The sequence below is a fragment of the Lissotriton vulgaris genome, chromosome 2_1, assembly GCF_964263255.1.
Source record: "Lissotriton vulgaris chromosome 2_1, aLisVul1.2, whole genome shotgun sequence".
Lineage (NCBI taxonomy): Eukaryota > Metazoa > Chordata > Amphibia > Caudata > Salamandridae > Lissotriton > Lissotriton vulgaris.
Genome location: NC_141687.1, coordinates 1,748,240,814 through 1,748,256,023, shown reverse-complemented (window position 1 = coordinate 1,748,256,023; position 15,210 = coordinate 1,748,240,814). Strand labels below are relative to the sequence as shown.

The following is a 15,210-nucleotide window of genomic DNA, read 5'->3' as shown; positions in this document are numbered from 1 at the left end:
CTCCTCCGGTGCTGCGAGATGGTCAGTTGGAATACGAGGTCCGCAGGGTCCTGGATTCTAGGTACCGCCAGGGGAAGTTGTGGTTTCTGATCTCCTGGAAGGTGTGCCAAGCGGAGGACGATTCATGGGAGCCTAGTGCTGCGGTTCATGCTCCTGTGGAGGTCTGGAGGTTTTTTCAGCGGAATACGGGAAAGCCTGGCGCTAGGAGGCACCTGGGAGGGGGGCATACTGTCAGGGTCCGACGTGTGCCTACCCAATGTTGAATTCGAGAACTACATCTCCCAGAATCCCTGCGGATGCAAGGAGTGGGAGAGGCCATATAGCCAGGAAATGCGCCGGGTGCGGTGCACGTGATTTTGTCTTGCTGGGACATTGAGTTACACGGACGTCTGGGTTCTCCGTGTTTTACCCTGTTTAGATAGTGAGGAACAACACCTTTTGTCGAGGTAATCCCGCGGCTGCGGGATTACATTTGCTGGAGTTTGCCTGTGTTTTCTGCGAAAAGGCGGAACTCTGTGTTAGTGGTGTTGTGGGAGACTCTGGTGACTTTTTCCTCCCGAGGCGGATTTTCTGGAGTTGTGGCCGTGCCGAGGTGAGAGACGCAGGATTTGCCCCCTCTCTCGTCGGAACGTGTGTTACCCGGTACGAGAGACGCCGGATTGCACCCTCTCGCAGTGGAGTGTGTGGGAGCCGGTACGAGAGACGCCGGATTGCACCCTCTCGGCTGGTTGTTCGTTCGGCGGATACAAGGACTTTGAGCTGATACGGGAGACGCAGGATTGCACCCTCTCGTGATCGGAGCCCCCCTTTTCTAGTCTCCTGAGAAAAACCTTGGGATTACACCCTCCCGTGACAAGAGTTGCAATAGAGGGAACCTCAACTTCTGTCTCTGGTAAGAGAACCTCGTTCTTCATGATTTTTTTTGTACTGTATTGCTGTTTCCAGTTATAGAGTTTGGAAAGATACTGTGTTAATTCGAACCACTGCTGAAGGGCTTACTGGCTGGGTGTAGATACAATCAGGATCCACGGACTAGAATTTTTGCACTTGAACCATTTACTTTGTTTTTTCTAAATTCTTGTTTCTCAGTCGGACAATAACCTATCCTGTTGGTTAGACTGTCAGAATATCAGGGGCGAGACCGTATGGTATGTAGAAGTGACATAGGGGTTTTTCTAGGAACCAGTAAGGAAGAATAGGACTAACAAGTATTTTTGTACTTTTAGGAATCTTTTTCCATGCACGAGAGAAGACATCTCATCCTATTATTTCGGTTAAAAGAAGGGGGTTAAAGTCTGAGACTTATCAGGTAGGGGTTGAGTCTATAGAGCTATAAGGTAGAGAAGGGTGAGGGCCTTGTATTAATATATGACACTTTGTTTTTACAGGCATCCCTTCTTCAGCAGTTCCCGCCCCGGCGTTTTTTCCCTCACCTGCTTACTACCGTGCTCTGTAAGTGATAAGATTCAGAGTGCGGGGAAAGCTGGAGGTGGACCCCCATTAGCATCACCCTGATCCCGAGGAGCTGTTGGACCGTGACAGGGAGCTCTCCAGCTATAGGCTTGTGAATAGCGTTTTGTAGTTTATGAGTAGTACTAATCTAGTGCAAAATGCACTTTTTGAAAAGACCCCATAGAGCAGAGAGTCCTTGTGCTCAGCATGGATTTAAAAAAGTTTGAGAACAGCTATGGACAACTTTGCCCAGAAGGGGACTTGAGGCTTTTCAATCAGTGGCAGCGGTGAAGGTCACGCGAAGGAGACAACGATGATGCACTGAAAGATTCATGTTTATTTATTATAAGACTTTTGAAAAGTACAACTGTGGCGCAACTTCAAATCATCGTGACAGAAGTCTGAGAGCAGTTATCATCCTCTCAGACTTCGTTGTACATATTCAGTACATATTCCTCAGTTGCACTACTTGCACTTAAAAGTCCATCAAAGAGCACATTCAAAGTGTCATTTTCTCGGAGCTGCGAAGTCAGAGATATTTATTTATTTTTTGCAATTTTTAAAGCGCGCAAATACCCATACGGGTGTCTCGGCGCTAATGTTTACAGAACTCACTTATGTATGACGGGGGAATTAGGAGGAGGAGAACAGCCATGTTTTGAGGCTCTTTCGGAACTTAAGAAGCGTGGGGGCGGTTTTGATGTGGAGTGGTAGAGTGTTCCACAGTTTGGCCGTGGCAGTAGTGAAGCATCTATCTCCCCAGCTGGCCTTTCTTGTCCGAGGGACGTTCAGCAAGAAGGCTGAGGAAGATCGTAGAGTCCTGCGTTGTTGCACAGAGCCTTAAATTTGATTCGGCTCCTAATAGGGAGTCAGTGTAGTTTTTTAAAGTACGGGGAGGTAGATGTAAATTTAGGGATGGATAGTAAGGTTCTGGCCACAGCGTTTTGCACTGTCTGGAGTTTATTGAGAACCCCCTCCTGAGCATTCAGGAGAAGTGAATTGCAATAATCGGTTCTTGAAAACACTAAGGTGCTGATGAGTGTTTTGCCCGCTGACTGTGGTAGGTAAGGAAGAAGTTTTTTTATTTTTTTGAGGGTATAGAAGGCAGATGATACAACGGCGTTGGCGTGATGGAGAAAAGTCAACTTATTGTCAAAAATGACTCCCAGATTGCGGACCTTTACCACCGGTTGGGGGGGGGCCCCAACTGAGGTGGCCACCACTGAGGGGACCATGCTGGCTGCAAGCTCCCGAACGTCATCACCTCCGTTTTGTCGGAGTTAAGTTTGAGGCAGTTTGATGACATCCAGGAGCTTATCACCTTCATTCCCTCCTGAAAGTTGGCTGCGACGGATGCTCCGTTGTTGTGCACCGATAATACTACTTGGGTATCATCGGCGTACGTGGTAAGGGCAATTCCATAAGATTTTATCACCCTCGCTAAGTCCGATACGTAGATATTAAAAAGCGTAGGACTTAGCGAGGAGCCCTGTGGAACACCGCATGGGAGGGAGAAGGTCTAGGAGGTGAAATTGCCCATCTTGACAGTCTGAGGGCGATTGGCTAGGAATGAGGCAATCAGATCTTTAGCTTTGCCTCTTATTCCTAGAGCTGAGACACGGTCGATCAGAGTGACATGATCGACCGTGTCAAATGCGGCGGAGAGGTCCAGGAGTATTAGGACTGCCGCTCCTCCCATGTCCATAGTTGTTCTGATTTCATCTGCGGCCTTTAGCAGTGCTGTCTCCATCCCATGCCCCTGTCTGAAGCCAAACTGAGTATCATCAAGTAGATTGTTGTCATTGATGAATTTCGAAAGTTGGATGTTCATGGACTTTTCGAAGATTTTGGCTGGGAAAGGGAGACAGGCGATGGTTCTGTAGCTTGCGGGAAGAAGAGGGTCCAGAGTTGGCTTTTTTAGAAGTGGCTTGATGATAGCCTCCTTCCAGACTGAGGGGTATATGCCTGTTGAGAACATGGTGTTGCAGATGGTAGTCAACGCGGGTGAGATTGCTTCTGGGATGAGGTTCAGGATAGCAGGGGGGCATGGGTCAAGGGGGGATCCGGATTTAATGCTGGTTACCAGGCGTTGAGTATGATCCTGATCAATGGTGTCAAAGGATGATAGGATGGGCGAAGGGTTAATGAGAAGTGCCTCAGGAGAGGGTGAGGGGGCGGAATGCGAGAAGGTAAGGAAAATGGAGCTAACTTTTTCCTCAAAGAAACTGGCCAGAGCATCCGCTAAAGACTGAGAACCTTCTAGGCGCGGGGCAGGGGGGTTGGACAGAGTAGTGACCACCCGAAATAGTTCTCCTGCCGAATTTTTCGCATGATCGATTTGGGAAGTATAGTAGAGACTTTTTTCAACAACTATCAGTCTTTTATAGATTGAAAGGGCATTTTTATAGGTCGTTTTGTCTGCAGGGCTGTAATTGCGACGCCACTGCCTTTCAAGGTTCCTGCAGTATTGTTTCTGAGTCCGAAGGGCTTCAGTGAACCATGGGGCTGAAGGTATTTTCCTGTTCCGATGGGAGGTTTTGCCTGCATGCAGGAGTTCAGAGAATTCGAGGTCAATGCCTAGGCCTGAGACGGCCGCCTCCTCCAGGTTCTATGGTTCAAGAAAAGCACGGATCGACCAGCCTTAGTTTAAAAATCCAGCAGACTGCTAACCACAGCTTGCAATCAGCGCCAGGATATATTCAGTGCCCTCAGCCAGTCCTTACTATTGAGCATAACGATCTATACGTTCTGGGTCTTCTTGCCTAGCCTTCACTTTCATAAATATGAAGCTTCAAGCCCCAGCTACAAAGTGCTGTTGGCTAAAAAGTGAAGACTGATTGGTGCAAGGTACCAGTGAGACAGCCAGCCCCTCAGCAATGGTCAGATGCAAAACATCCCTCATGTTAGCTGCTGAAGCCACTGCAACAAACGAAAGCGATATATGGCCAGGTCTGATCAATTGGCATTAAAGGCTGGACCTCCCAAGGTCACAACTGTAGACTGAGCAATGAAAGCACCTGGAAAGGACTGCAGTGCAGCCCTGCTGCAGCAGGGTGACCTTCCTGCGAGGACTGATTCACCTCGGTCTCTGTGTGCATCTGTGTCAGCAGGACCCAGCAGCTTTCAAAACAAGAAAAGAATAATTAAAAAACCTACCCACCGATCTATTAAGATGTACAGATTCGCTCAGTTTTTAATACTTGTAGGATTAAACCTCTTTCAGGCATTTTATTCTATTAGCCGGTTTTCTGATTTTATAATGGTTCCTCTGCTGCTGCACACCTCTTCATAACGCACCATCCATGCTAGATATTATTTTCATTCACTGGCATATTCTTAGGTAAATGCAAAGATTGTTTTAACCTTCAATGTTACATGAGTGGCGGAATTTCATCAGAGGTTCTTTAACTGATTGATGACATTTTCTTTCATTTTCAATTTACTAAGGTACAAAGATACCATAGGGAGGCACCAAAACTGCACATTTATGAAGATGTCCGTTGGCACTTATGAACAAACAACAGATGAATGAATGTGTAAATCAGCCCTTTTCACGCCGTGTACCAATGAGAGTACTACATCTGGGGGTGTTGTGCTGTACATGAGTAGCTCAATCTATCTTGTCTTCTCCTATGGACTAGGAGCTAGGACAGAGTGTAAGTATGGTGTGTGCCACAAGCAGAACAAAAATGCCCTCCAGACAGTATTGACATTTCTAAATGTATTCCTACTGGAGTTCTGTTTAGATAACTAACAATGTGTCCTTATGAAACCTTTTGGCAGAGTTGGAACACAATTTAAATACTTCCATTAACTTGAATAAACCTGATGAATATCAGCCAGAAACGAAACCATTCAAATGTGAGGATGCCTCACCAAGCCCGGCCAGAAAGGCTTGAAAAAATGCTAATAAGATTTTACATATTGAAATGCAAATCTGTGCCAACAAATCTTGTAGCGAATTTGGAGGAGAAATTATATTTGACTTGCTGGGAAAAAAAGCAGAAGAAAAATTGGTTTTCTCTTGTCCAAGGGCCTGCCAAGGCCTAAAACGTTCCTACCATATGTTGAAGAGATAACAAGCATTTACAATGCAATGGTTTTGCCTTTGTTAAAGTTAGCGCTATTGGCATTGCTCTTGACATTTTTTTTATTTATGTTTTTTTTAACATAAATAAATGGCATTGTCATTTACAATAGCAGGGCAGGGCACAGGGAAGGGGGCGAGGAGAGACGAAGGAGAGCTGCGGGCTCTTGTTGTAATGCTTGCATGGATGAGTTGGTGGATGCATGAATGGGTGCATGCATGAATGGTGGTATGGATGGGTGTATGGATAGATGCATGGATGGGTGGATGGATAGATGCATATATACAGCCAATCCCTCAACAATTTATGCAATCCACCAACCCATCCAACCAACAACCCATCCATGCATCATGCATACATCCATTCATCATGCATCCATCCACCCACCGTGTCTCACTCCGAAATGAAAGGGCCAAATTATGTTGCAGGGTTGGCTAAATTATGCAGCATGAAAAGCTAAAATATGCGGTATAATGCGGCACATTTCATAATGATGTTAGTTCATCATTTCATCATTTTAAAACTTGTTAACAGTGTATGGGCATTGGTTGCACCTCATAAGTATCAGTTTAACACCCAAATAGAGCGCTAAGCAACAGAAAGGTGATAAATCCTCCTTTGCATAGGGCGTGCCACTATGCGGCAACACGTGTTGATGCACTTTTAGCAATTTTTGACCCGTCTGAGCTAGAAACACATGTTTGGGGGTTAAAATCTGCAGATTATGCAGCAGATGATGGATTGTGTGGCAAATGCTGCAAACCTATAAGTATGCGAAAACATCTGCAGACGCACAATCACACAATTCCAGTGGCCCTGCCTAAGACCTGAGTTCACAGTAACAAGCAGCCTCTGCTCTCTTGCCTCAGCAGGGCACCTGCTTCCACACGTAGGAAACTTCATGTTGACTGAAAAGCAGGTCCTTCTCGAAGCTTCCTCTTTCCTAGTGATTAGGACTAATCTGCTGCCTAACGTTTCACGTGCAGCAGCAGCGTCCCCAGGCACCAAAAATTCATCCCTCTACCCACATACACAGGCTCGCGCGCACAGCTGTATGTGCACGACTTTTCAGAAATCAGTACTTCACTCCACCAGGCGCATATTTCCAGGTGCACCACTGGGGAATGAATAGGACCTTTGTCGACATTCATTCCACACAATACACTGCGTGTGATGAGGGGATGCGTGTGTGTGCGTGTGATGAGGGGATGCATGTGTGTGCGTGTGATGAGTGTATGCATGTGTGTTCGTGTGATGAGTGGATGTCCACACGCCCTGTCCATACGCGCACGCTGGACCTTCTAGGGATTCAGTTGCACGTGAGATGCCAAAAAGTCGATGGGACATATCCTAATGGGTTTGACATCTAATGTAAAGGGTCTGTGCAGCATCATGGGTGTGGGGGGGCCGGCACCAGGGAAGCAGCTGGAATCTGAAGTTCCTGCTGACACTTGGAAGCTGCCGGTTCAGCCACATCTGTTGGCATGTGAGGCTGAGAGATCTGGCAATAAGGCTGGCTCCGCTGCCTGCGGGTGGCCTGGCACCCCTCCTGCAAGTGACCCATCTTCATCCCAGCCAGGCCAGGCCCACTGTCTTTATCAGGAGGCGCCTCGCGTGCGGCAACACTTAGCAAGAGAGGAAACAACACACTGAACACACGCATGGAAACGAGAGACCGGAGGCAGCGGGCCCTGAACCACACCTCGAGCATCGTCCGAGCTCCAGCGGCATCGGCTGAAGGCAAATGAAGAGTGTCTGCATTATAGGGGAGAGGGGGGTCTGGGCTTCGGTTCAGCATCTGTGAGTCTGGGCAAATCATTCAGCCCCCTCGCCTGCCAAAAATGAGCTTTGCAACCCGTGCTCGTGTAAAGCGCTCCGATACCTCCGGGCCCCGCTCGCGCGCTATAAAACTGCACAAATAATCAAGAGGAGGGCGTGTGTCGGACGCTTCTCTTGGTGATCATTGTACCAGCGAAATCTGCGTTTAAAATCGAGATTGAATCATCGAGTTGGGCTCACAGCTGAAGGTGCGTGTAAACTGACCCAGTTTTTAGACGAATTTGTTGAAGTAACAAATAAAGCACTGAGCGTGAGAGGCAGCGGGAGGGGGGCGGGAACGGGGCCGGAGACACGGAGAGCGGGAGGGGGGCGGGAACGGGGCCGGAGAGCGGGAGAGGCGGTGGGAAACGGCCAAAAAATAAAAGCAAGCACTCACCTGGACTTCTTCCGGGTGCCGACAATGCCGGAACAGATTCGGGGGTGTTCCCGAGGGCTTTTGGCTGACGTAGCATGACGTCGCCAAAAGCCAAAAATTCTCGGGAACGCCCCCGAATCTGGTCCGGCATTGACGGACAGGCCCGTCTTCCAATGGCTAGCCTCCATTTATGGAGCTAGCCAATGAAAGACGGGGGCCGTTCCTGTCTCCCGTACTATTCTCATTAGGTTTTCGCCTGCGCGAAAAAGATGCGCAGAGCGCATCTTTCGCCAGGCAAAACCTAAAAACCTGAATTATCCCCAGAATAATTTGGATGTTTTCCTGGCATCTGAACACGCATTTGCCAAGAAGCATGAAACCTATCTCCATGTTAGCATCAGTTTTCTCACCAATGCCAGCATCAGAGGTTTTACAAGAAATTGTCATCATGTTTCTCAAATTATTTAATCTTATGAGGTTTAAAGAGTGTCCTACCTGCAACAGCAGGCAGGACAAAGCTATTTGAGAAAATAGTGCTTGGATGCTGTAATTAAAGCCTACCGAGTAACAACACACGTAGCAGGGGGTGGGTGTCCTCATTGGAGGTTACAAAATAAGACAAGGCGGTACTAAGGAGGGATTACTAAGCCTATTGACCAATGAAAAGCCACAATTTACCATTGAAAAATATGGGCGCAGTGTGGGCGGAGCTTCAAGTCCATACCTGAATACAGTATGCCTTGCAGAGCAGCGCATTCGCTGCCCAGGCTCAACCTAAAAACAACCAACTTTGGAGCCCTCCATGTATCCTTGTAAGAATCAAGGCAATATTTTGACCAGGTAAAACTAGTTTGTTTTGGTGATAATAATTGTCCCAAGTCCCGGCCGAAACCAGGAAGACGGTCACTCAGGCACTCGTCACGAGCCGACTGGACTACGGAAACACCCTCTACGCCGGAACCACAGCCAAGCTACAGAAAAGACTCCAACGCATCCAGAACGCCTCCGCCCGACTCATCCTGGACATCCCCCGACGCAGCCACATCTCCGGACACCTGAGGGACCTGCACTGGCTCCCCGTCAGCAAGAGAATCACGTTCAGACTCCTCACCCACAAGTCCCTCCACGACCTGGGCCCCAAGTACCTCAACGACCGCTTGACCTTCTACATGCCCACCCGCCAGCTACGTTCGACAAACCTCGCCCTCGCCGCCGTACCACGCATCCGAAGAGCCACCGCCGGAGGAAGATCCTTCTCCTACCTGGCGGCCAAGACATGGAACTCCCTCCCCACCCACCTCCGGCTGACCCAGGACCATCTCGCCTTCAGGAGACAACTCAAGACCTGGCTGTTCTAGCAATAGCAGATCCCCCTTCCCCCAAGCGCCTTGAGACCCTCCGGGTGAGTAGTGCGCTATACAAATGCTATGATTGATTGATTGATTGAAGTGAGAACTATCATCCATTTTTTCAGTTTTCCTTTAGGGGTATATAGAAAATACCTTTTTATTGTTTTAATAAAAGAGTGAGTCTGAACTTTGGGTGCATGCAAGAACACAAATAACCAGATGCGACGTTGTGAGAATTGCTGAGGCATCACAAGCACTTGGAGTGTGCATCTGTGACCTACACAAGTTGATAGCATTTGGAACATAGCTTGAAACCCTAAGAATAGAGCGGGATATTATCCCCAAAAAACTGACAACAGTCGAAGGAAAACAGAAGTAACATAGGTGCAGGTATCACCGATGGCTGGGTAACCTTAATAGAGCATATATGTAATTTTAGGTCGTTTCTAGCAGCAAAGTCTATGACATCACTGGGACCTCTAGCCACTCAATATTTCATAACAAGCTTGGGGGGAGAGGATTCTTACACATGTAGCAACTCCCCAGGTCATTATTTGCTCCTATATGACTAATCTTTAGGTACTAAAATAGATGCGGGGACTGAATGGAAGAGCAATACTGGCGAGGAACATTGACCAAATGTTGGTCAGGAACACCAGACCAAGAAAAATAAATGCAGTTTCAAAATGCTATAAAATCTGTACTCCAGCAAGAAGTAAACTCTTTTTGAAGTAATCTCATAAGGTCCATAGCACTGTGTTCAATATCGTTTAAATAAAGGCAGTCTGAAAGGTATATATAGTATATGTTGCACTTTTCAACACTGTAGAGCATTAAACATCCCATTTTCCAAAGATGGGTGTAAGAAGAGAGTTCTTTACAGAAAATATTTTTTCATGTAAATTACAAAGTAAACAAAATTGTTAAAGATTTCCCTAACCTTAACCGCATCGCTGCTGCGGTGATTTTTGCGCTGTGCGGCATTTTTCTAATTACCGCGATACATGACGAGCTCAGCTCGTCATACGCACACGTCACCCGTGGCTGATGATGAGCTGAGCTCGTCATCAGCATCGAAGGGGTTAAGCATGCAAAGCAGAAACTCCACATACATAGGACTAGGGAAAACTGCATCCATGTGGAAATGTACCTACATAAAGCATTTCCAGTCTCAGCGTAAATTATTGTCGCTTATGTGAACAACTCTTGTTCCCTTAATGTGTGAGTGTGAACCTATGTTTTGGACTCCAAACGATCACCCCGTAAAAAAAATGTAAATGACCCAACTCTAGCATCATAAAGTAAAGAGTCCATCTCTCCACTGTGAGAAACTACAATCCAGAACGTTACCACAGAAAATCATCTCATACGAGCCCAACAATCTGGTCCCTTGTAACCAACAGCTGGCTAGACACCAGAGAGGAATTCACTTGTCTGAGTACTTTTTGGACAACTGTTAATATTCTACACTGTAATTAACACATATCAAAACGAATCACTCATTCAGAAGGAGGACCTAAGGGGGTGTTCAGTCCATGAGCAAGGGCAGAGGAGTCATATAATAGTTTTAAAAAAACAATTTCTAATATATGTAACTCAAAGGGATCAATCTCTGCCAGGATGAGTGAGAATGGCAATGATGCCTCACAAGCTAAGTACTATCAGCCTCAAATAGCTCGGTGGCTGATATTCAGGTTTTGATTCATCATAGTAGGCCTTCCTCATTTCAAGCTGCAAAAGACACACAATTGATGGACAGAATGCAGAACAAATCTAAACATTCACCCCCAGTCAAGAGATCTGGGTTAAATCCATCATTCTTTTCCTCAGCATGCCACCCCAGTTTAGACCTGGCCATATGCAAATCAGTCTTGGCCCTGTGCCTCATGGGAACAGTCCAGCCCAAACTACCAAGCCAGGTCCTCCCTGGACTGGAAACAAGCATCCTAGGACCGGTTTCGGGGTAGGATGCATGTTTCCGGTCCAGGGAGGGCCTAGCCTGGCAGTTCGGTCTGGACTGTTCCCATGAGGCACAGGATCAAGACTGATTTGCATATGGCTGGGTCAAAACTGGGGTGGCGTAGTGGGCAAAATATCAACGGATTTAACCCAGATCTTTTGACTGGGGGACAATGTTTGCATTGTCAGCATTCCATCCATCATTTGTTTGCTGTAACACTTTTCGCCCTATGTGGGATGGGTATGCCCAGACGTGGGTCCCTTGCTCACTGTGCCATTGGATTCAAGCTAGCCTGGCTGAAGAAGGGTGACATACCCTGAAACCGGTCCCAGGATGCTTGTTTCCGGTCCAGGGAGGACCTAGCCTGGCAGTTTGGTCTGGACTGTTCCCATGAGGCGCAGGGTCAAGACTGATTTGAATATGGCTGGGTCCAATCTGGGGTGGCGTAGTGGGCAAAAGAACAATGGATTTAACCCAGATCTTTTGACTTGGGGAGAATGTTTGCATTGTCAGCATTCCGTCCATCATTTGTTTGCTGTAACTCATTTCAAGCTGCAGCGCCCATGGGCACCACATTATCAGGGACATAACACAGGTCCCATCAGCCTCTGTGGGGCACTGGGCCATTCAGCCTCAGCACTATGAAACTTTGTAACGTATGAGACTCTATGGGGCCCCTTACCGCATTCTGCAAGAGGGCCCCATCATTTAGCATTACCACCAAAGCATTATATAAGGGTGTTAGGGACAACTCCAGTCTTTTCTTTGAAATAAAATAATTCTGGGCCCTGAAGACTAGCTTTATATTTGGAAAAGGACCCCAACCGCAAATTCAGCCCAAAACAGCACACGAAGCCCACGCAACCGCTGGAAGAGCTCCTGAAGAGGACTGGCAAGTGATGAGCTCCCAGAATCTCGAGGAGCCCACAGAGCTAATGTGTTTTCACGTCTGCGACCAATATCTTCAGAGGGATGGAGCTCACGTCGAGTTGATTCACAGGCCCATGAAGGGTCATGAGAATTTGACATAGCAATGGTGCTTAGAACAGTTGTCAATGAAAAATATATTCACACAAAACTCTTGGAATACTCTTGCTGACTTTTGATCACAGTTCACTATTTCCAATTCAGGCAAGCCCTCTTCTAATATAATATCAGTCTTTAGAACTTGTAGAGCTCATTTTATGAAAACAAAACATAAAGGCTTTTGAGACCCAAGACATACTGATTGACCAAATCAGTACTGGCGAGCTGCCATAGAGGTCAGATCTATCTATCTATCTATCTATCTATCTATCTATCTATCTATACATCGATATATATATATATATATATATATATATATATATATATATATATATATATATATATATATAGATCTATATCTATATCTAGATATATAGATATAGATACATATATATATCTAGATAGATATACATACATATATATAGTTTACAGTTGCCACCGGTATAACATCGAGGCATCCTGTCCATTGCATAAGCCACCTTACCTAGACGACCTGCGTCTTGCAGCTGGATCTTCAGCATTTCCATGGGGGTGGTCACAATCACCTGGCAGGTGCCTGCTCCGCAGCCGGCCAGCATCTCCCTCAGCAGCGGCAGCTTCTTCCTGCCAGAGTAACAATAAAGAAAGAAGTGAGAGATGGACATAGGAGACATCTGGAGTGCTACATCAACGAAGTAACTTCTGCAAACTCACTCACTACGGAACACTTCTGAAGGGGCAGTGTGATATGGAGTGACAAGGAGAATTGCTGAGACAGTCCTGTTCTTTTACCTTCTGCTCAAATTAAATTCTGTAAATTTAGCACATATCCTGGTTTTCAGAGAGAGTCACCTGAACACAGAGGGATACCATTTTTCATGTATTTCAGTGCAAGATTCGTTAGCAGCCCTAATTAGAAAGCTTTTTAAATAACACAGATGATACTGTGAGTAAAGGTTGCATTTGAGGGTATCTAGGCGCTCATTGACTGTGTTTTTCATGGTGGTGATCACTGTGAATTAAGTCATTCTTTGCTCTTCGCTCGGTGCAAAATTATAGTCATACTCCTATGTTTATGGAATGTTCTTGCATTTGATTTTCAAACATAAGGCGGCTCTCTGCATACTGAGCCCTCACGTTCAGAAGACTTTTCATGCTGATTGCTCCCAGTCTCATCCCTGTTCATACTCTTACATGACCTCCACTTCTTTCCATACTGTAACCTCAGATGCATACCTTTGTCTTTTCTTTGGACGTTGATATTCACTTATTGACCTACCTATGGCAGGTCATTCTGACGTTTACGCTGTAGGTACTGCTCTCTTTCTCTGCTGACTTTCGAAATATACCAAGACAGGCCATCTAGATTCCCCACATGCCTATGACCTTTTCACGAGGCCTTGTGAGTAGGGCCATTGTTTGGAGGGTGAGGTGAAGTAAAACCCTGGCACTTAAACTTGTCCATATTTTTCTGTCCTTTTCTTGACCCAGATAACCACTGGGCCAGTATACAGTGAACTCTTCCCAATCATTGAAAGATACATCCTGGGAGACGCATATGTGTGACTCTTCAAGAACCTTTCTTCTGGTCACTCTTCCACCTCCATTAGTAAGTGATTGACTCGTACCAGAATGTTCAATCCCCCAGTTTCTGTATCGCCAGGTTCAGCATACATTCTTGGAATATCCAGTTGATTGGATGAGCTCTTTCTCACAGCAACCTGCCGAGGTGGTTGACAATGCACTGCACTATTTTTCTGCATTCACTCTTATAATCGTGAACAACCCCTTCCTTACCTTATTGGGTTCTGGTAGAGGTGTCAGCCCCCGCATCCTGCTCTTGTGGTGGGCTCAGCACCAATCCCTGGGGAACCCTTAACTCAAGTTTTTCTACAGAGGGCCAACCTTCTTGTGCTTTCAATACTCTGCCTCATCTGTCAGACTTGTTGTCCTACATCTCATAGGGAGTGACGCAGATGCTACTTAAGAGGCTCTGGGTCACATGCAGTTGGCCTGTTGAGACCCAATGGGGAATAAACCCATTCCTGACAAACCATAGATTGCTGTATCACAAGTCGCTCTGGACTTGCAGACACAGGACGCACATACGGCTTTGGCTGTAAAGCATACAAAGAAGCAGCGGGACCTCGCACAAGGAGGCCATAATGCATCATCATGTCATCAGCCCTCCTGCTCATGATGTAGGGAAGTGATGAAAGCAAGAACATACACCTTTGCAAGTGAATCTCATGCTATGCGCTAGATAGCACCTAATCCTTTTACTTTCTATTTGCTCCTCATTTCCTCCTCCAGTACTCCTAAACTTATGCGGCAGACCTGCTAGCTTCGCACCGGTCCCATGGACCTTTGTCATCCCTCTGCTGACCTGTCTGTTGTAGATGTTCTTCTAGAAGTTGATTTTCCACTCTCTGACCCTATGTGAAGTGTGTCCTTCCCATTAACTTCCATCTTTCCTTGCTAGCTTCGATAACTGGAATACATTCTACATTTCCTGCCACCCACTCTACATTCAATGTAACCCGGATTAGTTGGATTAAAACTGGAGAGGGAGGGTTACCACCAGCCTTGTATCTACCCTCTGTTCTTGTTTCCACAGCTACGATCTGATTCCTTCCTGGATTTGAAAGTGTCTAATGTCCATGCTACGCCAGATAAAATACTGTGTTTCCCTAAAGTTGTTCAGGCCAACGTACGTGCAATGGTTTGCTGTTTTTGGGTACACTCAATCTCACTTGGATTGATGGGCTATGAGGAAGGGGAGGTTCCTTGAGCCCACTCTCACTAGGTACGAGGGGCTTCTGAGGTGGTGGAGCTCAGTGCTGAGCACTGCCTGAGAACCACTCTACTGTCCCCACACTCACAAAAAACACACAATATTTTCAGAGGCTGCCACTAATGTCCTGGTGTGGCTGCATAGCTCCTAATGGGTATCAGCTGGGCACAGCCCCCACACAGGAGTTGGAAATTCTCTCTGCACAAAGGTTTCCAGCTCATGTCATAACAGAACAAAACATGCCGGCGCCCACCATGGAATATCTGCTCAAGAGACCGTGTGAACAGAGCTGATGCCGTTCCACCCGCTGTGGCACTGTGTGAATGGGCAGGTCTAATATAACCAGCCCAGATTCCCATTAGTTACAA

At 46.6% G+C, this 15,210-nt stretch overlaps 1 protein-coding gene across 3 annotated transcripts in view; it reads right to left on the bottom strand.

Annotated features, from left to right (window-relative positions):
• SLC25A22 (solute carrier family 25 member 22) overlaps positions 1–15,210 on the bottom strand; it is a 318,065-nt gene that overhangs the window by 85,235 nt on the left and 217,620 nt on the right. For all 3 annotated transcript variants that reach the window (XM_086957761.1, XM_086957763.1, XM_086957762.1), the window contains exon 6: positions 12,554–12,672. In XM_086957761.1, coding sequence (XP_086813887.1) covers positions 12,554–12,672 — 119 coding nt within the window. The remainder of the gene's footprint in view (positions 1–12,553; positions 12,673–15,210) is intronic.